This window comes from Vulpes vulpes, chromosome 12 (assembly GCF_048418805.1).
Source record: "Vulpes vulpes isolate BD-2025 chromosome 12, VulVul3, whole genome shotgun sequence".
Classification (NCBI taxonomy): domain Eukaryota; kingdom Metazoa; phylum Chordata; class Mammalia; order Carnivora; family Canidae; genus Vulpes; species Vulpes vulpes.
Genome location: NC_132791.1, coordinates 174,799,967 through 174,825,936, shown reverse-complemented (window position 1 = coordinate 174,825,936; position 25,970 = coordinate 174,799,967). Strand labels below are relative to the sequence as shown.

General features: G+C 44.4%; 1 protein-coding gene across 1 annotated transcript in view; it reads left to right on the top strand.

Annotated features, from left to right (window-relative positions):
- VAT1L (vesicle amine transport 1 like) overlaps positions 1-25,970 on the top strand; it is a 146,835-nt gene that overhangs the window by 69,479 nt on the left and 51,386 nt on the right. The window contains exons 5-7 of the mRNA XM_026012498.2: positions 2,903-3,006; positions 5,307-5,362; positions 8,698-8,892. Of these exons, the coding sequence (XP_025868283.2) occupies positions 2,903-3,006; positions 5,307-5,362; positions 8,698-8,892 (355 nt within the window). The remainder of the gene's footprint in view (positions 1-2,902; positions 3,007-5,306; positions 5,363-8,697; positions 8,893-25,970) is intronic.

Sequence of the window (25,970 nt, the reverse complement as noted above, 5' to 3'; positions counted from 1 at the left end):
AACCAGAGTATAGAGCAACAGGCCTAGATGGGGCAGCTAATTAATATGAGCAGGTGTGACTGGCAGTTTGTGGGAGAAAATGTGCACTCACAAGCAGAATACAGACGTGAGGAGCATCAGGCAAGAAGTGAGCATTTGGGGGGCAGGTCCTTTGGGATACCCAAAAGGTGTGCACAGCCCAGCATTTGGGAGGCTGCTCCTGAGCCCAGGTGGGCATCTTGCAGTAAAGGAAACACGTCCTGCAGAAATGCAGTTTACAGGGAAGACTTGGTGGCCCAGGATGGCTGGTAGTAGAAATGGAGAGGGTCCTACTTCTATAGGAGTGAACACACTTGGCAGAAAAAAAAAAAAAAAACAACTCGGGAGAAGTGAGGAAGGCAGGAGCATAGCTACCCAGCCCATGATGCAAGGTACAGACCTGAGCAGTCGGTGTGAGGCACCAACCTAGAGCCCACCAATGGAGTCTGTGTGTTCCAACTCCCACCTGACTCTCAGGCCTCGCCTCTTTACATTTCCTTTGCTCCAGCCAAACTGGCTGCTTCCCAGTCTTCTTCCTACCACAGGGCCTTTGCATGTGCTGTTACCTCACCTGGAACATTATTCCTGCTGGTCTTTGCCTAGATAACTCCTCCACTTCGCATTTCCCCAGGGATGCCTTCTCTGGCAGACTTGACTGGGCAAACTCTAGATTGACATGGTCTCAGAGCCAGAGCACCTGTGTGGCACTAGACACCATGCATTTTAATTTAATTTTTATTCATGTAATCGTGGGTTTAACATCTACCTAATAAAAGTTCTAAAAGGGGAGAAATCAAAGCTGTTTGGGCTCACCACTGCGTCTCCAGTGCCAAGTGCAGTGCCAAATATTTAATCGACAAATTAATTATTAATATAAGAAATAATGCCAGTTTGGCTCCTGAGTAGCTGGCTTAGACCAGTGGTTCTCAGAGTGTAGAGCCAGAATCAGCAGCATCAGTATCTCCTGGGAACCTGTTAGAAATGCACATCTTCGGGGCCCACCTCAAACCAAGTGAATCAGAAGCTAGGAGAAGAGGGGAAGGGAGGGCAAACTGCAATCTCTTTTAATGAGCCCCCCCGGAGATTCTGATGTTCACGAAGGGTTTAGATCCACTGGCCTGACTCCCTGGTTCTGAATTTATAGGTGGAACTTGAATAGATACACCTTTACAGATAAGGATCCTATCAGGCAAAAGCAAAGCTGATAATTTTTTGATGAGTCTTTGTAATGCCTGGATTTTGGAGCTTTTGAAGGTCATGACTCAGCTTTCGAAAGTCATGACTCAGCTTTTGAAAGTCATGACTCAGCTGTCTTGGGTCATGGGGCAGTTGACTTAGTGTCTGATCTCTAAAAATGCACATGCAGAATTTCCTACTTCTGAAAACAGGATCTAGCTGTCCACATGAGCTGCAATGGCCGAACTTGGTTTGGGGATGAGGTTGGAGGTAGAAATGTTGAGCAGTGTGCTAAGACAAGATGATCCTGCAAACTCACAAATCCGGGGAAATGCTATTCTTATCTTAGCAGAACAAGGCCTAACCACAACTGGGAGCCCTGGGGGCCTGAATAATAGCTCCCCTACAATCCTCAGAACCTTCCTGTTTACAGCTCCCTTCTGCATAATATCTTTTAACAGTGGAAGCCCACGGTGCATGGAGCCTGCTTCTCCCTCTGCCTGTGTCTCTGCCTCTCTCTCTCTCTCTGTGACTATCATAAATAAATAAAAATTAAAAAAAATTAAAAAAAAAAACAGTGGAAGCCCAGTGTATGTTTGTTAAATGCATGAGTAAGTAGGTGAATCAATGACTGTATAAATAAATTAATGGAAGAAGGGATCAAAAAATATTTTGTCTACTTAATACAATACAAATGTGGTTATACTCTGGAACCTTCTATTGTTATAAGACGATCCTATGTATTTTTAAATATTTCTTTATTTTAGGGGAGGAGGGGCAGAGGGAGAGGGAGAGAGAATCCACAAGCACATTCCCTACTGAGTGCAGAACCCAACTTGGGGGCCCAATCCCAGGACCCTGAGATCATGACTTGAACCAAAACCAAAAGTCAGCTGCTTAACCAAGCCACCCAGGGGCTCCAAGGTCCTATCTATTTAACCCTCTTCCTCAAAGATTCCATTTTAGATTGAACCTAGAGATTGAATGAATACAAGTTTGTGAGTTACATTAATGTGCCTTTATGGCACTGAGGATGGAGAGAGAGAGTGAGGAAAGCTAGTCCCTGCTAGACTGGAAGCCACAAGAAGACAGGAGCATGTTAGTTTTGCCCACCCCCCGGCTCTGTCTCCAGCACCTTGGACAGAGTCTAGCCCATAACCTAAGCTCCACAGATCAGACTTGTTGAGTGACTCACTTGCGGAGTGACTGTTGTTGTATGGCTGGCAATGGGCCACACATTTCATGTCACCTTCTTCATCCTCAGCACAAGAAGACATGCTCACTCCACTTTACAAAGGAGAAAGCTAAGGCTCAGAGAAGCAGTGTGAGGTGGCTAGATACAAATTCAAATTTTTAAAAAAGATTTATTTATTTGAGAGAGAGAGAGAGAGCCAGCACACATGTGCACAAGCAGGGGGAGTAGCAGAGCGGGAGGGAGAAGCAGAGGGAGAGAGAGAAGCAGGCTCACCGCCAAGCAGGGAGCCTGATGCGGGGCTCCATCCCAGGACCCTGGAATCATGACCTGAGCTGAAGGCAGATGCCTAACCGAACCGACTAAGCCACCCAGGCACCCCTTTGCTATCCTATTTATGGCTACTCCCAGAGCCCTTGCTCTTCCTGATTCTGGAAGCATGACACAGGAAGGGAGAGTAATCAAGTTTGGTCCCTAACAGGTAACAGTATCTTACTTTGTCTTCACACCATTTAGAATCTCGGCTGAAGGAGTGGACATTGTTTTGGATTGCCTCTGTGGGGATAACACTGGAAAAGGTCTCAGCCTTCTCAAACCACTGGGAACCTACATTTTATATGGTAAGTGTTAAAGAGAAGTGGGGATGGTCTGCAGCAGGGAGCACTGTCCATATGCTCACAAAGGCTCTGATGAATGAAATGTGTTGATATGTTGGGGTAATGAGATTGAAAGGGCTTAATTTTTTTAAAGATTTATTTGAGAGAGAGGGGGGCAGAGGGAGAGAACCTTCAAGTAGACTCCTCACTGAGCACCAGAGCCCAGCATGAGGCTTGATCTCACAACCCATGAGATCATGACCTGAGCCGAAATCAGGAGTCAGACACTCAACCAACTGAGTCACCCAGGAGCCCTGGGAGGGCTTAATTTTTTAGTGTTTTCCATAATACTGCTATTGCCATTAGTTATTTTCAATTATAAAAGTAACATATGTGTCTACTGCCCTATTGCCCCTGTGAATACTTCTCATTCCAAAAGGGGTAAAGACCAAGCCAGTGCAGTCATTGATTTGGCCCACAGAAGGTGGCACAGGTGGGAAATATTAATGGCTTCAAAGGAAATTTTAAAAATGGAGGAATGAAGGACCCACAATAGGATGGGAGGGGTGGCTACGATATGCAGGTTTTAAGGGCCATTCTTCCCTAGTGGAGATGATGTTGCAAAATACAACTCTCAAATTTGAAACTACCCCTGTATGTCCCAAATCACAAAGAAGCTCTGGGTGGTTAAAGCACACCTTTGCTTTTGCAGTCCCCGGTATGCTCTTAAGTCTGAGGGGATTTATCAAAGATATCTGGGAGATTTTCTCAAGCAGAAGACTTCAGAGCCGCCTCCTCATCTTCTTCCTCTCCTCTGTAATATGCTTGTAAACCAATTTAAACATTAGTCTCTCTACAAAGTCAAAAAAGCCTATCTGAAGCCAGATATCATATTCCAAAGCCAAATGATACTGGGGTTAGCCAACATTTGAGATTTTTGGCAGTTCTGTCCCATAGATCCCATAGAAAATTGAGACTTAGCTCTGTATAACTCAGAAAAAAAATTTCATTTCCCTGCTATTCCCTGAGAAACTTATAAAAGAGATATTTGAAAGATATAAATATTCAAGCATCTTTTTGTCATTGTTATTATGACAGAAAGAGAGGGAATAAGCCTCCCGTTGCTGGAGTGTTCTGGTATCTTCAATAGTATCTGAAAGTCCTTAGAAGTGGGTTCATAATTCTTTAACTATTACTGTTGATAACAGAAGCTGTGTCAGTGCACAATGGGGGATATTGGATAGAACTAACCTGGGAGTTAAATGTTCGATGGCCAGTTTATTCTTTCTTACTTATTCACCAGTTCTATTTTTGCCCCACTTCCATGATGCATTTGGCAGAGTACAATTTTATCACCTTGCAAGTATCTAACTGATTACACTGATTACTAAGGAACCAAAACCTGGTACCATGATGCTTGGTGGTAGTCACCCCATAAAAGCAGGCCAGTGATTAAATAACTAGTCTACCCAGGCCAAACAATGAAGTTTAAAATGTACATTGTTTTTTCATTAAGTAATGGTTCTCTAAGAGCTTATTCCCAATCTCTGGAGACAAGGCAAGGACGTCACTGAAAAGGCACCAATATGACATCTGATTTGTTAAGATGTCTCTCATCCCCTCCACATTCCTAAGAACCACACAAGGGAGTCTTTTCTCTCTGAAAGAGAATCTTAGGAAATCTTCCTAACACCATTTCCCATCTTCTTTCTGAATGTTGTTTGTTTCCATTAGCAAAGCTCAGTTTCTCACACTATTTGTCTCAAATGGTTTTGACCTCTCTGCTCAGATATCTTTGGAGTTAGCATGTTCATCATATCACTTCCCTGGCTCCTGAACCTATTTTCACCCTCACCTGCTCTCCTGTTCGCCATTTTTTCATTCATCTAAATTCTAGTGCAGTCGCATCTCTCCCTGCCACTTAAGTGTCCAGCCCATATCAGAGCCCCAAGCTCCTTACTTGTTAAGAAATCAAATTCAAACCATGAATTAGGCTCACATAGAATTTCACTTCCCAATCTTGAAGAACAGAACCAATATTTTAAGCAATTCATCATTGTATTAGAATGTAAATCACATTTTTGCTACATGCCCAATTTTCCAAAATAATGACGTGGTCACCTTGAGAAATACTACTTTCTCTTTGATCCAGGGACACTTGGCTAAAATTAAGTCAACTTGATGTCATCACTCCCTCCATTTCCCTCATTTTTCCAAGGCTGAGTTGGGCAGTTCTGGACCAAACAACTGCCATTCTTCCATGTATAGCAAGAGATGTTGGTTTTCATTAGCAATAGCTTGATTTGGGAATCCTCCATTTACAGGTTCATCCAACATGGTGACTGGAGAGACCAAGAGCTTCTTTAGCTTTGCAAAATCAGTAAGTATCCATACATGTCAAATGTACTGTGGTAATGCAGTGACTTGCATGTTGTGAACTCTTCCAACTAAAGACATTGACTAAGCACCTAAATCTTCTTTGTTCTTCATCTGCATCATTCATTTTCAATAAAGCCTGTGTATTCCTGCCTTGCACACTACACATGGGCAAGACTGTGTCTATACTTCGGCTGCTTTGTCTAAATGAAGTGGAGAGGTGGGAACGTTTGAGAAAATCACAAAAGCATTTTGATTTCAGCAGAGATTGTTTAAGTTCTTGTGTTTTTCATCATTGGTTAAAAATAAACTTACATTAGTGCATTTTATTTGCTTCATGGAGAAACCCACTGTGAGTGTGGCCTCTTTTGACCAGGTCCTCTGGGGGTTCTTAAGATTTTTCCGTATCACCATTCTACTGAGCTGGAGATACAAATGGGATCCCACAATTTTAGTGAGTCCCCAGGGTGATTTTAGACATAGGCAAATTTGTGAACCACTAGCTTAAATAATCATGCTCTGAATGCAGTGTTTACTTTGCGATTGAGAAACCACATCCCTGGGTATTCAAACCTACTCAGATCTATATTCCTACCTAGAACAACACTTGCTAGAATTAAGCTCATTTGGGCTAGAACTTCAGTTTTTAGCCATGCCCCCTCAATAGAGAATTGCTACTTCTTATGAGAGAGTTTGCTCTTGTATCCTCTCCTCTCAACTGCCTTAGCAGCCAGTGCAGCACTCATTGGTTCATTTGCTTTACAAGCATCTTCTGAGCACCTGCCATGTGTGCAAGACACCAGGGGATTGCAGTGAATGAGATGGGCACATTTTAGCCCCTTGTGACTCTTACATTCTAATGAGGGAGACAAACTGAAATAAGAAAGACATATTAATAAGATGATTATTCTAAGTGGTCATAAGAACTCTGAAAAGGATTAAAAAGAAGATGCAGGATGGGGTGGAGGCATTTTGCATAGGTGGCCAGGGAAAGCCATAGAAATCATTCTAAGTATGGCACTATGGGGCATTCATATGCCCCCTAAGTGCCAGCATTGGCTGGCTTTACCCTTAAACATTCCCTGATTCTCGAATTATTAGTACTGCCTGCCCTGTTACAGTAGAATTAAGGGCCTGTTTTTGCCCTTAAACTTCAGAGTTTAAGTCAAGATCATTGCAACAAAAGAATCTGTAAGGGAGCAAGAATGGCATGTAATGAAGGATGCTGTCTGGAGCAAGTCCCCTGAAGATAGGCTTTGTGCCACTCACAGCTGTTTTGTTGCTGTGGCTGTAATTAACGTGACGCTGACAGCCTGCTGTGGGTAACCAGATTGATCCCAAATTACATGCAATTGTAAGAAGTGTTTTCCCTTTCTCCCCTAAACGCACAATCACAACACACAGTGTTAATGAAATAATTGCAGTGTGCCCAGGTTCAATGACAGCACTCATAGAAACATGGCCAGGATGGAGGTTGAGATTCTCCTGCCTGAAACAGGGGTACCAATTACAAGAATGCTATATAGTTGGAGGTCAAGAACAAAGACTATTTCCTTTCTGAGACCTGGTCCAATGTTAGTTGGTCATTTAGAAGCAAAATGAAGATAGGGCATGCTAAGGAGTGGAATGATGACATTGTTCTAGAAGGTTCTAGAAAGGAATTTTCGTCTACCTATTGAAGAAAGGCTTAGAAATTAAAGCCATACTTAGAACTATACAAGAATTTCTCACTCAGATATCCTAATTATGTTCCACCTTAAAGCTCTTGCAGAGCTTGTACTCACTCTTTATCAAACATGCTATTTGCTTTTAGACTATAGCAATGGTTAACAGTGGTTAGCGCTTAGAGAGCAATCTGACTCCAATTTCAGAGCTCCTACTCACTAAGTCAAAGATAAGGGAAATATTTTATATTTATAGAAAACCTACTCTGGGTCAGACACTGTTCCAAGAACTTTCTGTATATTAACACATTTAATCCTCATGATGACCCCATGAGGTGCAGGAGGGAAACACAGCCTAGAGAGGTTAAGTGACTCGCCTAAAATTGCACAGCTAGTAAGTGGCAGAACTGGGATTTAAAACCAGACACTTGGCTCTAGAACTCACTTAACCACAACTATGCAGGAATTGGAGATTTAGCAAGCATCCGTTTCACAAACATTTACTGAGACACCGCAGATGCACCATGAAACGAGTCATTAATCATATCTCTACTTTGTTTTTACGGGAAGCCAGTCCATGGCCAAATACATGTGTCTCTTGGAGCTGGCCTCCAGGCCCTCAGGGAATGTGCATTAGTAAAAAATTTTGTGCATGAATCTTATCCTTGCTTTTGACTTGTTTTTCTCACACTGATTTTCCTGACCATATGATTTTCCCACTTAAAAAAAAATCAAAATCTTTTGTGAGCTCCCACAATTCAGGAAAGAGACACAGTGTAAATAAACACACCAATAATATAAACATTACCAATGTTCCTAAGTGCCCATCACATTTCCCTTCTGGAGCCCTCTAGAAATTGGAACTTGGGGTTTCTAAATTCTGGTCCTGTGTACTATAGGATGTTTACCAGCATCCCCTGGCTTCTACCCAATAGATGGAGTAGATTCCTCTGCCTTCCAGTCACCACAAGAAAAACGTCCTCAAATGTTATCACCTGTCCCATGGGAAGTAAAACTTACCTCAGATAAGAACCTCTGGCTTAGTCCCAATGCTATGGCTTCGCCGCCACATCATGCTGTTCCTCCTGCCTATTTTATGTTCCCTCGCTCTTTTCCTCGTGGATTCCCACCCACTTCTCCAGCTGTGCCATCATCCCCCTAGGAAAGCTGCTCTTGTGGTTGAATCATCATCCCACTGAGTCCCCACCACACTTGGTAGACTTCTCTGCCACCCTGCTCCTGCCTCAACCAGGTCACTGCCATCACCATTCATACGCTAAATTCTCCCAGAAACCTGAGGAAATACCCAGCCACTATCCGTAGCCAAGGGATATGAAACACACAGAAAAAGAGAGAGCACAAGTGAGAGCCAGGATTTGGCTCCAGAGCTAACAGTACCAGCCCCACGCCTCAATGGTCCCATGATATGTGTCCTAGTAGCTGTTTTCAGGAAGTCTGTTTCTCACTTCCACCTAGAGCTCGTGCTTTGCTCATGAGCATCACCAGGCACTTATAGCTCTGCCAGCTAAATAGCTGCTTTAAAAAAATACCCCAACAAGGACCACCCCTGGGCCAGCTGGAACCCACCCCACTATAGCAGCCCCCTCCTCTGCCTGCAGTGCTGTGGACAGGGCTGGCTTAGGCTCCCTCTAACTGACACCTGCTCTCCCTCCAGTGGTGGCAGGTCGAGAAGGTGAACCCCATCAAGCTCTATGAAGAGAACAAAGTCATCGCGGGATTTTCCCTCCTAAATCTGCTCTTCAAACAGGGCCGTGCAGGCCTCATTCGAGGAGTGGTGGACAAACTCATTGGGCTCTACAACCAGAAGAAGATCAAGCCTGTGGTAGACTCCCTTTGGGCCCTAGAGGAGGTAAGAATGATGTCACCACCCCCAGCAAATAATCTCTTTTTACTCCAAGAAGATCTGGGCAGCCAGATACAGTCTTTTATTCGAATATTATTCTCCGGGCTTGTTCTTTTAAATGAGAGTCCTAAAAGTTGTTGTCCTCTAGAATCGTGCTTTGGATATGAGAAATATTCTCAGTTTCATAGTGATTTTCAAACTTTGTGCCTCAAACTACCACTTGTACTATGACCCCTTCTCAGGCCACCAGGTTTTCATGGGTGTGGACGATCCACCTGGGTTCTTAGAGGGCATGAATATTACTGCAGCATCATTTATAATATCACCTTGTGGGCATATGACATTAAGGTGGGGTCAGACAATGACTCAGAGCTGATATGTTTTGTGTGCTAAACCCCAATGCTTGGAGACCCCTGGAGATGAGATGCTATTAGCTGTCACAATGGGCATTGTAATTATTAATGAATTGTTGGATCTAGTATTCATCAGAGTGTATTAATTGATCTACCAAAAGTTCTAGCATTTGAAAGTGTTTCTTTGACCATGAAAAAATCAAGAATCCCTAATGAATCTTTAAGGATATTGAAGCATGAACTGTCTGCATTGGTGCAGGTAGGATGTGCTAGGAGGAGGCAGGGTCTAGAAAATCCTCCAGGACCAGGGAAGTTCTGGGCATATGGGTGGCCAGTCTTGGTGGCTACCTGCTGGGAGAAAATAAAGAGGTACAGCCTAGGTTTCAAGAGACATTTCAGTAGGAAATCTTCCTAAGTCAGGCCTTTGGCTTCCGGGAGCCATGAAGCCCCTGAGAAATATCTTTAAAAATATGGGAATGTGTTTTGTGTTTATTTGGTCTTTGGATTTTGCATGGGTGAGTGCCTTACAATACAAGAAATTTTTTGTACTTTTGGGAGTCACACACATCCCTGAAAAAGCTAACAAACATAATGTGCTGTGGAATGGATAGTATGTGTTGTCCTGGCAATAAAGCTGGTGCTATTTGCCTAATGAACTAGGTTAGCTGAGATCAAATGGCTCCCCTAAGCACAGAAATCGCCCTACAAAAAGCTTTGTGGGGGTCCCCATGTAATCAAGTAGAACTGGTCTTGGATGCACGGACCAGGGGTGCACCTGTATATGCCTCTCTGATACTGCAGTATCCTGGATGGTCTTTAAAAAAACCCAACCACTAAAACCCTTGTGTCTTCTAATAAAAGAAATACATGCTTATTGTAGGAAAGTCCTAAATTAAGAACAGAAGCATAAGGAGAAAATAAACTGCAAGTCTACATTCCAGAGATAACATTGCTGACATTTTGGTTTGCGTCCTTCCAGTCTTTTTTCTTTTGCAGATGTTCACTGTGATCCGCCTTCTTGTTAAATCCAGTAATCGTGCATTCCTTTGCTTTGTAATTTCCAAGATGGTTAGCCTACTGTTATGCTTTCCTCAAAAATGATTTTAATTTACCGAGTCAGACATCTGTTCCGTATTCACTGTGGTATCTCAGTGGCATCGAGGAGGCCTGGACTACATGGTTACTGGTTCTCAGTGGTCAGAGAGGAGAGAAAACTGGAGGTAGTCAAGACCAGGGCTAAGAGATGGACTTGACTATGGGACAAAGAAGGGGGCTTATACTTAAACTCAGTGTTCCAAAGGACCCAACAAATCTGGAAGCATTTAAGTAAGAGATGAAATCCAGAAGGGGTCCAATTGGCCTGGTGAGTCCTTATTCTAGTATTTGAAATCATTCCTTGGTCACAATGGTATTCCTTGGTCACAAATATATATTGAATAATTACTGTATACCCAGCACTGTGCACATGCTGGAGACGTAGTGGTGACCAGACAGCCAAGATACCTTGAGTTTCATGGAGCTTACATTTAGAGGGATGGGGGAAGCCCAGAAAATACTGGGAAGGAGACAAAAATAAGCAAGGTATTTGTCAATTTTCTGAAGTTCCTGAAAAAATTTAAATTAGGGTATATGTTGGCAAGTAAGTGGAACAGGGAGATGGTTTCCCTAGACCATTGATTTTCAACCTCTTTTTCCTTATTATCTGCCCTCTCAGGAGACTTTTTAGACTTCTTTTCCTGATGAAGCCCCTCTACGATATTCTAATACCATGGATATACCATCCATCCCTCTGTATCAATTTAGCTACCTACCTATCATCTAGCTAGCTGCCCTGCTGTTTATGTCCTGCATGTATGTCTGTGCTTTACAGATTAGAAGAGTAAGATTTTTTTCATCTTCCAAGAATCAATTTCCATCCCTTTGAGGGGTCATATTGTACTCACTGGAAATACATGCTGATGAGTGACTTCAGACAAGAAACGTTAGGTATCATTTGCGCTGGGACATGAAAGAGGCAGAAAGCTACAAAAAAAGTGCCCCTGCAAGGCAGAGGCCCACAAAAGTAAAAGGACAAGGATTAGAGGGATGGATTATGTGGCCCCTTTCAACAGGTTGGTGTGAGCAAATGTGGGAATGGTATTTATCCAAAGGACACAAACATAGTGATTCGAAAGAGCTCATGCACCCCAATGTTTATAGGAGCAATGTCTATAATAGCCAAATTATGGGAAGAGCCCAGATGTCCATCAACAGATGAATGGATAAAGACATGGTGGGGGTGGGGGTATACACACACACACACACACACACACACACACCCCACTGGAATATTACTCAGCCATCAAGAAGAATGAAATCTTGCTCTTTGCAATGACATGGATGGAACTAGATGGTGTTACACTAAGTGAAATAAGTCAGAAAAAAGACAAATGTATGATTTGACTTGTATGTGGAGTTTAAGAAACAAAAACATGAACATAGGGGAAGGGAAGGAAATATAAAATAAGAGGAAATCGGAGAGGAAGATAAGCCATAAGAGACTCTTAACTCTAAAGAACAAACCAAGGACTGCTAGAGGGGAGGTTGGTAGGGGAATGGGTAACTGGGGGATGGGCATTAAGGAGGGGACTTGATGTAATGAGTACTGGGTGTTGTATGAAACTAATGAATTACGGAATTCTACCCCTGAAACTAGTAATACAGTATATGTTCATTAAATTGAATTTAAATTAAAAAAAAATTTTAAAGGAGTGCCTGACTAGGTGAGCAGGGGCTGGATAGAAATCTGGATTTTAGTCTAAGTCCCATGGGAGGCTGCTAACAGGTCATGATCAAAAGCTGCCACATTTGGGACCCCCAAGGGTATTATCCATCAAGGAAGAAGCAAAAATTTTAAGGCTGCATCCCAGGCTCCAGCTGTAGAAGTCTGATATCCAGGAAAGCTCTCAACCTGACCAAGGAATGAGAGGGGTCACCAACGTAAACCCGGCTTTTATTAGGGAAGATCTGGTCATGTAAGGCAGGGGGACTGTGGAACTCCTGTGCAGGTGGGAGTTAACAGGGTGGGCTAAGCCGAGGATGCAGAGCAAAGGCTCTCAGGATGCTCACTGACCAGAGATGGGTAGCTCAGGCTGGCAGTTGGCAATGGACTGAGTAATGGGTCCTATCCAGGCAAGTCCAGGAACTTTATTCCAAATGCTTCCCAAATACACCCACCTGCCCTCCTTTCTACTCATGGCACTGTGGCCTGAGCTGGCCTCCCTCCTGCAGTGAGCTCCTGACTGGCTCCTCACTTCCATCTTGCCCCTCTACAGCGCATTCTCCACCCAGAAGCCCAAGTGGACTTTTCACTACCTAACCCAGACACGTCCACCCTGCTTAAAATCCCGCCATGACTTCCCACTGCACCTGAGATACAGTCTGAATTCTTTCCTGGACTGTACAACTCCTGCCCCACTTACCATCTATCTTTACACTGTCCACCTCACCTCCTCCATCTGAGTTTCAGTGGCACGCGTGTCCCTGGTACTGAAACTACCCAAACCTGTGTGAATAGGGGTATTTTGAACACTCCTTCTCCAGATTTTCACAGAGCTGCTTCCTTCTACCAATTCGTCTATCAACTTCAATGAGACCTATAGAAAGAGGCCTTCCCAAAGCCCCTTCTCAAAGTAGCTTCCTGCACAACCACCCACCCAGGTATTCTCCCCCTTTTTACCCTGCTCCACAATCTACATTGTATTTACCATTAGTTGAAATTATCTAGTTGGTCTGTTGGCTTGTGGAGACTCTAGTCTCCCTCCACTAGGAAATAAACCTCAGATGAGGAAAGACCCCGACTGTGCCATTCCAAGATCCCAGTGCCTGGCATGGAGTCAATGCTCAATAAACACGCATTATATGAGTGAATTGATGAATCCAGCAATACACAGAAATAGGATTACTTGGGTATTGTCTCTGTTCAACAATAAATGCCTGTTGAATGAATGAACAAGACATACTAAAACAAGGTATTATTTAAGATGACTTGGGCCCAATTGACATTTTGGCCAAATCATCCTTTGCTGGGGGTAGGGTTGCCCTATGCCTTGTAGGATGTTTAGCAGCATCTAAAGCATCAAGTGGTTTCTGCCCACTTGATGCCAGCAGCACCCCTCCCTGCCAGCATTTTTTATTTGACAATAAAAAATATCACTAGACATTGTCAAATGTCCCCCAGATGGGAGAGGGAAGAAGGGCAAAGCATCCATTAGTTGAGAAACACTGCTTTAAAAGAAGCCATATTGGTTAAGATAGTGACTAGGATAACAAAGGAATTACAATTTCCTGTAGCAGGCTAGTCATCCACAGAGGATGTTGCCTGTTTGCCAACAAAAACATCTACAGTCACTCGTCAGTAACACCCACCGACTTTCTGGGGGTTCTTTTCTACAATATTTACAGACATCTGTTTAGAGCTGCAGTTGGGACAGACTCGGTTATTTATCAAGCCCACGCGGCTCTTCTGGGCTTGAGGAGAATAGAGCATGCTTATTACTTGCGAACCTCAGAAGGATGACTGTAATGATTTTTCCCCTCCCCTTTGGTAAACGATTTCACAAAATTGCTTTTCAGGCCAGCTCTGTAACTTCATCAATGGAATATAAAGCCCATAGGGATTAAAAGAAAATTTTCTTGGGCTCTCTGAGCCCTCAGACTAGAAGATTTAATAATTTCAGAAACAATTTAGTGTTTCTTTTTAGCCATCTGTCTTTGACTTTATTGTAAATTTAATACTTGAGGCAGAGATACACTCCGGCTTCAGGTTTGCCTCTAGATATTAAATGTGTAGCTATACATTAAGTCAGAGAAAAGCTCATCTTTCCAAACAATTCAGAGGTGGGAATGAAAAATACTTGTATTTGTCAACCAGGAGGAGTGACTTTATTGAGACCTACTGTGTGCTAGTACTATTTTAGGATTCCCTGATCCTTATGTTTGTGACTTAGTTTCTGAGACAACACCAAGGTGTCAGTCATGGGGTTAAAAACTAGAGAGACTACTGTTAAGTAAGAATGAATGCTCAGAAGTGGCTCCAAAAATGAGATGGGGCTTAGGTGAGATCAGAAGGATACAAATTCCTTGGATGATGTTGGGTTAAAAAAACAAGGCTTTCAGGGGCACCTGGGTGGCTCAGGTCATGATCCCAGGGTCCTGGGACTGAGTCCCAAGTCAGCCTCCCTGCTCAGCGGAGAGTCTGCTTCTCCCTCTGCCTCCCCCTTCTTGTACTCCTGCTCTCTCTCTCTCAGACAATAAATAAAATCTTTAAAAAAAAAAAAAGCAAAAACAAGGCATTCTAAGCAGGAGGGACAGTGAAAAATCTCCAAAGCAAGAGTAGGGGGTAGGTGGGGTGAGAGGTCTGAGTGAAACACAGCAGAGGTGGCTGCCTAAGGAGAAGAGGAAGGTAGGTTTGGTCATGGAGTCACATCCTGGAGGCCTTCACTGCCAAGCAGAGAAGTAGGACTGATGTTCTAGGTGAGGTGATCGCTCTTGGAGAGCATGGTCTAAGGAGCATGGTACCATCTGATCCTTTCAATTTCTAGAAGCCCATCCTGGTCCCAAGTGGGACACTAGGATGATACACCTGTAATATGTAGGTGTGGCCTCTAATTAAAAATGCCTTTCCCATCTGCCATTTCATAGCACAGGGTCGACTCTGTTATGAGCCGAATTGCATACCCTTACACATTCATATGTGGAAGCCCTAATTTCAGTACTTCAGAATGGAATTATATTTAGAGATAGGGCCTTTAAAGAATTAATTAAGTTAAAATGAGGCCTTGGGCCCTAATCCAATCTGACTGGTACCCTTCTAAGAGCAGACGATTAGGACATATGGAGAGACCACGTCAAGACATGATGAGAAGATGGCCATCTGCAGGGGCAGGAGAGAGGCCCCAGAGTATAACCATCCCTGTCGGCACCTTCATCGGGGACTCCCAGCCTCCAGAATTGTGAGAAAATAAATCTCTGTTTAAGCCGCCAGTCTATGGTATTCTATTATGGCAGCCCCAGGAAAATGATACAGGGTTGCATGGAGATCTTGGCAGTTTCAAAATCTTTTATTAAAGGCATGGTCTGTAGCATTTTACAATATTATTTACATAATCGTCTGTGTTTGCACTCTGCAGTTTGATACCACTAGCCACATGTGGCTATTTAAATGTAAGTTAATTAAGTCAAATTAGAGATTCCGTTCCTTAGGGGTACTAGGTGCATTTCTAGTGGTCAATAGCCACACATGGCTGGTGGTTACCGTATTAGACCATGCAGAGATAGAAGAACGTGCCTGTCATTACAGAAATCCTGCTGGAGCTGATCTTTGAGATGATGTCATCCTTCTATTTGAAAGTAGGAAAAAATTTTCCTCCCTAGCAATCTGGCATGATTACCTTTTAGCAAATTATATTAATTATGCCCTTCCTTGTGTATCTCTCTTTGCTATCCAAATGTAGTCATTTATTTAAGTGCCCCTAAGCCCTCATTATATTTTCCCTGCATTTTCCCTTCTTGTTAATAGTCATGGTTTAATTACATGTGTGTCTTTCATCCTATGCCATCACAAAGCTATCACAAAACCTATACAGAGATAGGTCTGCCTTAAAGAATTAATGAAGAAAAAAAATACAATGCTGAGCTTGATAGGGACACTTCTCTGTCCTGGAGCAGGAGGGTAACTTGGTAAGAGACAGTTTAATGTTGAAACCAGCAACCAAAGGTGGAATGACCCAAGAGACAAGATCGGGTGGGGGTGTGATTGTCAGTGTGAAAGAATGGCAGGTTTCGACTCCAACACCAGACTGGGAAGTTAACAGAAGATGAAGCCAGGCATCGGAAACAGTTGTCTAAACTCAAGCTAAGGAGGCAAAGATTCAAGGAGAAACCATGAAAAATCCCACTTAATTATGGCAGATGGCAGCTGGCAGCATGGACTATCTTTAAAGATTTAGAAGCTCCTTTTGAGACACATTTGGGGGTAGGGAGGGTATTTTAAAGACATCATCCCCAAGCAGGCAATGTGTGCTGTATCATGGGCGCGTTGGTTTGGAGGATGGATTGGGGGCAGCTCATCTGGCCCGGAAGTCACTGCAGGTTTTGAAATAGGGGTAGGTGAGCCCCAGGCAAAAGTGAGGGCAGTGGAATGGGAAGAATAAGTGAGTTGGGGTCACTGGAAGGGATGGAAATTGAAAATAAAAGAGAAAAGAGAAGCAAGAGTCAGAGATGACCAAGGGTCTTATTATCTAGGAGACGAGGAGTGGGGTGCTGGAAAACACCATTTTTACTCAGCAGTGGTAGATACTACCATGAAAAAATCTGATGAACTTAGTTATGAGTTTGGTTGAAGGGCGATGGGAGAACATGCAGGTGGAGATGTCCACAATTCAAACCCCCAATCACATGGAGATGCAAGAGGAGGGTCATGACTGGTGCTGTGACTACTGCTGCGGCTACTGCTGCCATTTCCAGAGGATTCACTGTGTGCCGGACTTTGTTCTAAGTGTTCTGCATGTATTAAATCATTTGGACTGCCCCAAGCCCTGAGACCCAGCTGCCATTATCCCCATCCTCCAGGTTACAAATGTGAGGCTTTTGGGAAGCTATACTTGTCCAAATCTCCTGCTTATGTTGAATTTAATGAAAATTTGAAGCCCAGTGAAGTCTGATGCAGAGAAGTTATTGAAAAAATGGCAATGAGTAAACTCACTGAACAAAAGAATAAGCAAAATAATCACATTAGCAAACACTTGGCATCGCGTGTCTACATGTGCCAAACACTTTCCATTAATTAACTCATTTCATCCCCACAATAACCTCGAGGGGTGGGTAGTGTTACTATCACTGTGGCATGAGTAAGGAAATGGGATTAGTGATGAAGTAAGGTGCCCCAGGTCACACGGCTGGTATGTGTCCACGATGGCAATCACACCAAGACAGATCGGTTCTCGAGTCCGTGTCACTTCTTTGCTGCAGAGGGAAGAGGGCTAAGTCCTGAGACCCAGAATCCCCCGGCCTTCACGACAGCAGGCAAAAGATGAGGTGTCCATAGACGGCAGTGGCATGGGGACCACCACTGTCTGACAGGTCATTAGTGTCGGCGGCTGCTGACAAGTCAGGAAGCACATAGAGCAAAAGCCTTTGGATTTGACTCTGGGTCATGCTAACCTTTCAGAAAGCCCTCTCTGTAGGATGATGAGGGCAGAAGTCTGGATGCAGAGGGTCAGGAAGGGAACGTGTGGGTAAGACAGGCTGACAGCCAGCATAAGCCTCCCATTCCACATTGAGTGGAACAAAAGCCCTGAAAATAGCCAGGAGGAACAGGCTCCAGGGTAGGGCTGTTTAGAAAGTAGACTAGTGGTTGCCTAGGGCTGGAGGATTTGGGGGGGAAATGAAAAGGGACCTCTAAGAGGTATGGTGCTTCTGTTTGGAGGATGAAAATGGTCGAAAATTCCTGGTGGTGGTGGTTGCACAACTCTATGACTATATTAAAGACCATTGCATTATACACATTATATGCATTATCATGCATCATGCAGTATGGTTTGCAAATGATATCTCAGTAAGGCTGTGATATTGTGGGGGGTTGCATAGAATTGGGAATGGGAGAGATGGGAGGAGGTACAGCTTGGGGAGTCCAGATCCCTGGCCTCTATCCTTAGACAATCCTACCTGCATGACCTTGTGAAACCATCCACGTATCTTGGTCCCTTCCTCTAGTTTCCAGATAAGGAAACCGAGTCTCCAGAAGCGACTGTTATGTCTGCTTTGTGTCCCTAAACTTCATTCTTCCTTTACTTCATGTTCCCCTTCCTCTCAAGTAGAATCTTAGATTTTTCAATTCAATCAGTCCTGCCCCACACGTGCACACACACACAATCTCAATTTCCATTTCCACGCACAGTCTCCCTGCATGCCCCAGTCACAGGTGTTTTCCGCAGCTCAAACATCCCAGGACCATCCTGCCCACAAGCCTCCCATGCACCTGCCCTCAACCCTGCTCAGAGCTACCCAACACATCAGCAAATTGAGACACAGCTCCGGCTAGCTTATCTATCTGTCGTGGGCTGAATAACAGCCCCACAAGACGTCCACTTCCTTTTTTTTTTTTTTAAGATTTTATTTATTTATTCTTGAGAGACACAGAATGAGAGAGAGGCAGAGACACAGGCAGAGGAAGAAGCAGGCTACATGCAGGGAGCCTGATGCAGGACTCGATCCCGGGTCTCCAGGATCCGGCCCTGGGCTGAAGGCGGTGCTAAACCGCTGAGCCACCCGGGCTGCCCAGATGTCCACTTCCTAATCCCCAAAGTCTTTGAAGATGTTACCGTATGTGGCAGAAGAGACCTTGTAAATGTGATTAGGGATTCTGAGGGAAGGAGATTACTGTAGATTATTTGTGTGGTGATCATAATCACAAGAGTCCTTGTAAAAGGGAGACAAGAGAGCTGGAGTCAGAGAAGGTGATGTGACAAAGGAAGCTGAGGGAAGGACATGACATGATGTGGTACTATGAGCCAAGGCATGCAGGCACCTCCAGAAACCAGACATGGCAAGGAGGCTGATTCTCCTCCAGAAGGAACCAGTCCTGTAGACACCCAGATTTTATTTTATTTTATTTTATTTTATTTTATTTTATTTTATTTATTTTATTTTATTTTATTTATTTTATTTTATTTTATTTTATTTTATTTATTTATTTATTTTTGAAATATAAAATTGTTCTTCTCTGGCTTCTTTATTTTATTTTTTTATTTTTTTTAATTTATTTTTTATTGGTGTTCAATTTGCCACCATATAGAATAACACCCAGTGCTCATCCCATCAAGTGCTGCCCTCAGTGCCTGTCACCCAGTCACCCCACGCCCCACCCACCTCCCCTTCCACCACCCCCAGTTCGTTTCCCAGAGTTAGGAGTCTCTCATGTTCTGTCTCCCTCCCTGATATTTCCCACTCATTCTTTCTCCTTTCCCCTTTATTCCCTTTCACTATTTTTTATATTCCCCAAATGAATGAGACCATATAATGTTTGTCCTTCTCCGATTGACTTATTTCACTCAGCATAATACCCTCCAGTTCCATCCACATTGAAGCAAATGGTGGGTATTTGTCATTCCTAATGGCTGAGGAATATTCCAGTGTATACATAGACCACACCTTCTTTATCCATCATCTTTCGATGGACACTGAGGCTCCTTCCACATTTAGCTATTGTGGGCATTGCTGCTAGAAACATCGGGGTGCAGGTGTCCCAGGATTTCATTGCATCTGTATCTTTGGGGTAAATCCCCAACAGTGCAATTGCTGGGTTGTAGGGCAGGTCTATTTTTAACTCTTTGAGGAACCTTCACACACACAGTTTTCCAGAGTGGCTGCACCAGTTCACATTCCCACCTACAGTGCAAGACGGCTCCCCTTTCTCCGCATCCTCTCTAACATTTGTGGTTTCCTGCTTTGTTACTTTTCCCCATTCTCTCTCTCTTTTTTTTTTAATTTATTTATGATAGTCACACACAGAGAGAGAGAGAGAGAGAGGCAGAGACACAGGCAGAGGGAGAAGCAGGCTCCATGCACCGGGAGTCCGATGTGGGATTCGATCCCGGGTCTCCAGGATCGCGCCCTGGGCCAAAGGCAGGCGCTAAATCGCTGCGCCACCCAGGGATCCCAATTTTCTCCATTCTCACTGGACACCCAGATTTTAATGCAGAGACCCATTTCGGGCTTCTGACCTACAGAACTGTAAGAGAATAAATTTGTGTTGTTAAGCTACTGAGTTTGGGGTGGGGGTGGGGGTTGTGACAGCAGCAATTGGGAATTAAGACAACATCTATTCAGCAAACACAGAGGCTGGGCTTTGAAAACACACTTATAAGTGGGAAGCGGTGGGTCCACACTCAGGTAGCAGCCAGGTAGCAGAAGTGAACAGCCAGACGGTTACCTAAGCAGGACATAAAACCCAAGGGAGAGAGCTGGAGGGGTGACCAAGACATGTGCTATAGCCCAGGCCCAGGCCTGGACGCTGAGAGAGAGGAGGTGGCTGGCACATCCAAGCACAGGGAGAAGGCGCATCTGGCTGAGCATGAAGTGATGTGGGGATGCCAAGAGGCAGACCTTGAGAGGAGGATGGGAAGACCGAGCACATGCAAGCTCCCACCCCCACCCAGTGTGCCATCGTCACTCCTGCCAACTGGACTGTGTGGTTCTTCAAGAACCTGGGTCTCTATTGCCCCCTTGCCTGTCTTCATGCTTTTCTTTTATTTCTGCTTATCATGCCCTTCCCTCATTCTTAGCCTATGACGTCCCTGCTCCCCTTTCAAGATTCAGGGATGGTGTTGGCTCTTCTGCAAGAGCATCCTCAACATCCCATGGTCTTGCCATGACGCCCAAATCCAAGAGATGAACCTCTGATTTTGGGTTCCCTGGGCTTGCTCCTTCATCAACATGTTAATGGACAGTTACCTATGAAAAATGGGGAAAAGGGGGAAAAAAAGATACATGGAGAAAATGGTATATTCTACCAGTTTCTAATTGGAGGAATTAAATGACCTAATGCCTGACAAAAATTAAGTGCTCACTAGCTATTACTCTTGCAGTGTGATGTAAATGTATCCCCCACAGAGCTGAGATCTTTGGGGCCAGAGACTCTCAGGCAAAATATCAAGCAAGGAGAACACAGGGTGCGCCATGCTGAAGATTTCTAGGGCCTCAGGGCAGGTGTGCCCACCAGCCTGGTACAGCATCTAACCATCCAGGCTCTAACCAATTTCGTCTCCACCAGAGACCACAGCAGGATTCGGGATTAGGTTTATTCACAGCTAAGTACTCCTTCTGGGAGCTCAGCAATGAATACATTTCTGTGATGAAGAAAATGATTGCTTTCGCCTCCAAGCCTATCATTTGGCTGAAAATACATCACAAAACTGGAGTTTCTTGTAAGCCAGGGATAGAGTCGACGCAGGCTGTTTTTGACCGTGTTTTTAAAAGACCTAGACAAAATTCTGCTGCTTCTGAGGCTAGCAATGTCTGGTTGCTTCTGTTTGCTTTCCAAGTCGATGGAGCAATCACTTTATAGGTCTCATTTGCAAGGCCAACACCAGAAGGACTGTTTTCAAATATTTTCCGAGGTATCTGTACTGATGTGTTAATCACAGATTCTGAACTATTCACTAGAAGCAGATAACGAAGATAAGCGTGTGGCAGACCAAGATCGTTTGAACCACTAGAGCACACATTTAAATCAGAGAATGCGTGAAGAAAGGTGGCTCGTTGGCAGGTAGGCGTGCTGTGGATGTTGCCTTTACTTCCACCTGCTGGAGGCATTTTCCTCCCTCAGCATCCCTTTCCTCCATTGAAAATGGGCTGCTGGAACCAAGGACCACAGGCTGAATGGCTTGAAACAACAGAAATAAATTGTCTCACAGTTCTGGAGCCCAGAAGTTCCAGATCAAGGTGTCAGTAGGGTTGGGTCCTTCTGAAGGCTGTGAGAAAGAATCTTCACCAGCATCCTTGGTTGTTCCTTGGCTTGTAGACATATCACCACATGTCTGCCTTTGTGTTCACATGGGGCGCTCTCTATGTGACAGTTTGTCTCCAAATCTCCCCTTCTTAGAAGCACAGCAGTTGTTGGAATAAGGCTCCCTCTACTCCAACATCTCAACTAATTACATCTGCAAAGACCCTCTTTCCAAGTACAGTCACATTCTGAAGTCCTGGGAGTGAGGACTTCAACATATGAATTTTCTATGAGGGCCTGGGAGCGCAATTCAAGACACAACAGATGGTAAGTCAGACACACTCAAAATGAGAAAATGTTTTGTGAACCGTAAAGGGCTGGAGACAAATTTTTGCCTAAGAGTAGGCTCCCGAACAGGGCCAAGTCCTCCTTCCATTGGCTACAGATGTGAGTCTTTGGGAAAGGAATCTAGGCTCCCTTTGATCATCTGTGAAGTGGAGATAGTAGCGGTGCCTCCTCTATGGGGTTGTTGTGAAAATGCCATGGGTGGTACAGGGCAAGGTTGTGGGGCATGTCCTGGCAGCCTATAAAAGTCAGCTGTGTTATCACCTGGGGATGCATGGATAGGGTATGGCCCTGTCTGTCTCTTATAATTCATCCTCCCAGAGCTGGCCCCTCTCTGGTTTGCCATCACCATGACGTGAACAGGCTTTACCGTTGCTCTTGCCTTTGTTTTTACTCATTTCCAAAGGCATCTGTGGGAGCTGCTTTCTGGAACAGAAGCTCTAAGCAGCACAAATGATAAACACATGCTGGTGTTTGGATCCTCTGATCCTCCAACCATCTAAGCTCTGATTACTAAACCGTTAGCTTGTTTGAGGTGGTGCTGCCAGGAAAGTGCCATGCTCTGGTTAGTCATTTAATAAACTCCAAGTGAGCAGCTGCCTCTGGAGCCCTGGGCAAGCGACAAAGTAACAATGGTGGCTCAAGTTTGACATTTACCCTGAGCCAGGCATCGTCCTGGGCATTTTGCATGCACCGGCTCATCTAGACTCGCAGCAATCCTGAGTGCTGTAAGGAACTATTATTTCCCCACTGTCCAGATGACATTGAGAGGGGTTAGTGGCTTGGATAAGGTCATACAGACAAAAGTGCTAAAGCCAAAATTCAACTCTCAAGCTGGCTGTCTCCTGAATCCGTGCTCATGGCCACAGCTTGGCCCCTTCAGGAGTCGGGGTGACTCCTAGGGGTGTCCCAGGCCCTTCTTCACCCTGCTTGCCCAGTCTTCCTGATTAGAGGGCACTTGGTTCAGGGGAAGAAGACTAGTCTTTCAAGACCTTGGTTCATTCTTCCCTAACTTCAGTGATTGCAAACGGGTGACTTTGAATTGCAAGCCTCAGTTTCCTGGCCCCGTAAAAATGGGCTGGTAACCCTTGCTCTTCCTGCCAGTTTTAAAGTCTGTTACAAGCCTTGTGTAAGCTGTAGACTGCATGCTGTATGGAAATGCCGCAGAGTGGGTGCTTAACACAACTCTAGTTTCTTTCTTGCCATATCTCTTCCCAAATGTGGGTCATTTTTGTGGCTTCCCTAGCACATACACACATTATCATTTGGTGAATTTGCTCAACAAACCCTCAGGTTGGGGACATGTGAGGATGGGGACATGATGATTTAGCTGTTGGCCACATGATGCTCACCTCGATCTTTTGTAGGTGGCATGGTTATGTCCATGGTTCAGATGACAAGACTGAGGCCAGGCAAGCTGATGCTTCCTCCAAGACACAGGACTCTAATGGTAGCACAATTACCTTGACTTCAAGGCTGGTACTTGAGCTTGCTATTTCCCTTCCCTGTCTTGCACCAGTGGCTACAAATTATGAGCTAGCTGGGGCTAATGTTATTGCATTTCTATTGCTCGGCACTTGGATGTACTCCACACGATGGCTTTTATCATCCAAACCCCTGAATGCAAAGCTGTGCTGGGAAGTATAGAGGTGACAGTTCGGAGAGGCTGCACCCTGCCCTGCACCTTCTCTTTGCACAGCATTTTACTGGCCTTTTGGGCATCAAGACCCACGGTGATAGGCAGGACAGATGACACAATGCCCATCATAGAGAATTTTTAAAAGAGGGACTGGGCAAGATAATGTGTACGAGGTAGCAGAACCAGGAATAGGTTTCTTGTTCTGGAGCTCATGTATGTTTGTGAGTACGTGTTTGTGCGTCTGTGTGCGTGTGTTGCTGATTATATTGCCTTTTTCCTCAGAATAACTTTTTCCTTGCAATTAAAAGAATAAGTTATATAAATATCATATAATCACAGTAGACAGCATTTAGAAGACAAAAGAAAAGAGATCACTCAGTTGTGCAACCCTAAGCAAAACGACTGCTATTGTTTTAATGTAGCCCATTCCTGGCTTTGTTCCTACATCTGCTGCCCCTGCCCACAAAACTGGTCCTAAGTGCCCCAGATGTGCTCATGAGCCTGTGTGAGCAAATTAGGAGTGTGTTTGATGCTTGCTTAAGGAGGGACAGAGTGTCCCTTAAAAATGGAGGAGGTATTTGCTTTGGCCCATCGGGGGTTAGGGTTTTAACATACAAATTTTTGGGGGGGGCGGCCATAAACATTCAGTCCATAAACACCTCCTTGATTCCCTAGAGACATTTAGATCAATCCTTTTCTAATACAAGGGTTTCAGGTAAAGAAGCGCGCTTTCAGTGTTGCTTGGGAGACTCAGGGATTCTTTCCCTGACCCACTTTTTATTTAAGAAAATGCTTTCTTCAATTTCCCTGTAGTTGCATGTAGTAATCCTTCATTCATTTGTAAGCCAGCTTGCCTTTACTGAGCACCTACTATCTCCCAAGCCCAGAGCTGGGCCCTGGAGAGGCAGAAAAGTAAAGGGTCCTTGAGGAGAATACCAGCTGGTGGTAAAGCAGACGTGTCAACAGACAATTAAACTATAGTGTTGCAAGCTAAATAATGGGAGAGGTTCACCAGAAAGCCTGCTGGCAAACAGAAGGAATTCAGCTCTGCCTGAATGGTTACCTGGTTACCAAAGCCTCCTACCTGCCCAGGACCCGGGCTTTATTTGCATGTCCCTGGTGGGCAGCCTGCGGAGACAATGGGATGTTTCGGTGCTCCAGATCTTGAAATAATTTTCCTATGGCTAAAAAAAAGAAAAGTAAGAGTTAGTGTCTTGCCATGGCTTTGTTATCTTTAAGGAAAAAAAGAATTTGAGGCAGAATCAAGAAAGAAAAAGCAATCGCTGAGCTGAGAGGAGACAGCTGCATATTATTCTTACTGCCCTCCTTCCCTTTGCCAAGATTCCACCTTTATTTCTTGAGTTTAAAATTTTGACCCGGAGGTTTCTTTAGATCTTCCCCGGAGTCAAGCTTCTGAGAGCAAATAGGGAAGAGTTCCTGCTGCCCCCACGGAGATCATTTTTCTGTTCAGATCAATTTTCATCGCTTTCCTGCTCCTGGTTTCCCGGTGGCTCCCAGTGTCTTTGGCCATCCTGTTATTTCCAAGTTGACTTCCTTTGGTCTGTTTTCCCGGTTGGCAGGTTTCCCTGCATCCCTCTTCTCTGTTTATGTCATTAGATGCAATTTAGGTTTGTTGTGTTACAGGATCTTCCCTCAATGCTTTGCAAATATGACTCACTCTGTCGCTTTCATCACCAATGTCTGTGCTTCCCCTAAAGCGTTTATGAGCTTATCCCAGACTTGCAGGGTTGGAAAAAAAAAAAAGTCATTAAAAATAGTCAAGAGCAGTGGCCACCGCTTCTCTCATTGGCATTCCAAGCATTTTGTCAGGGCTCATGTTTGCTATAGGCTTGATTTTTTACATTTCCTTGCCAGTTGTTGGTGTTTCCTTTCACCATCCATCTCTGCCTTTTGGGGATGGCCTTGGCACACAGCGGGACTTCTTGTTGCCATCTTCCACTGGGCAGTGAGTGTTGGACCAATAGGCTCTTCTCAGATGTGCCGAACAGTAAACTTTTTAAAAACTGCCTTCTTTATTCACTCTTCAGAAAGTTTCCTGATACCTACTCTGTGCCAGGGAATGCTGTGAGAAAAGCAGCGTGCCTACTGCCTTAATGTCTCGAGTGTGGAAGGAGAGGGGTCTGGTGTGTAAATCCATCGATTCTAGAACAGGGTGGTTCTGTGGGGAGCACAGTATGACCGGGGTAGGGAAGCGAGGCAAGGCTTCAAGGTGGCCCTTGATCTGGTTCTCTGTCTTGGG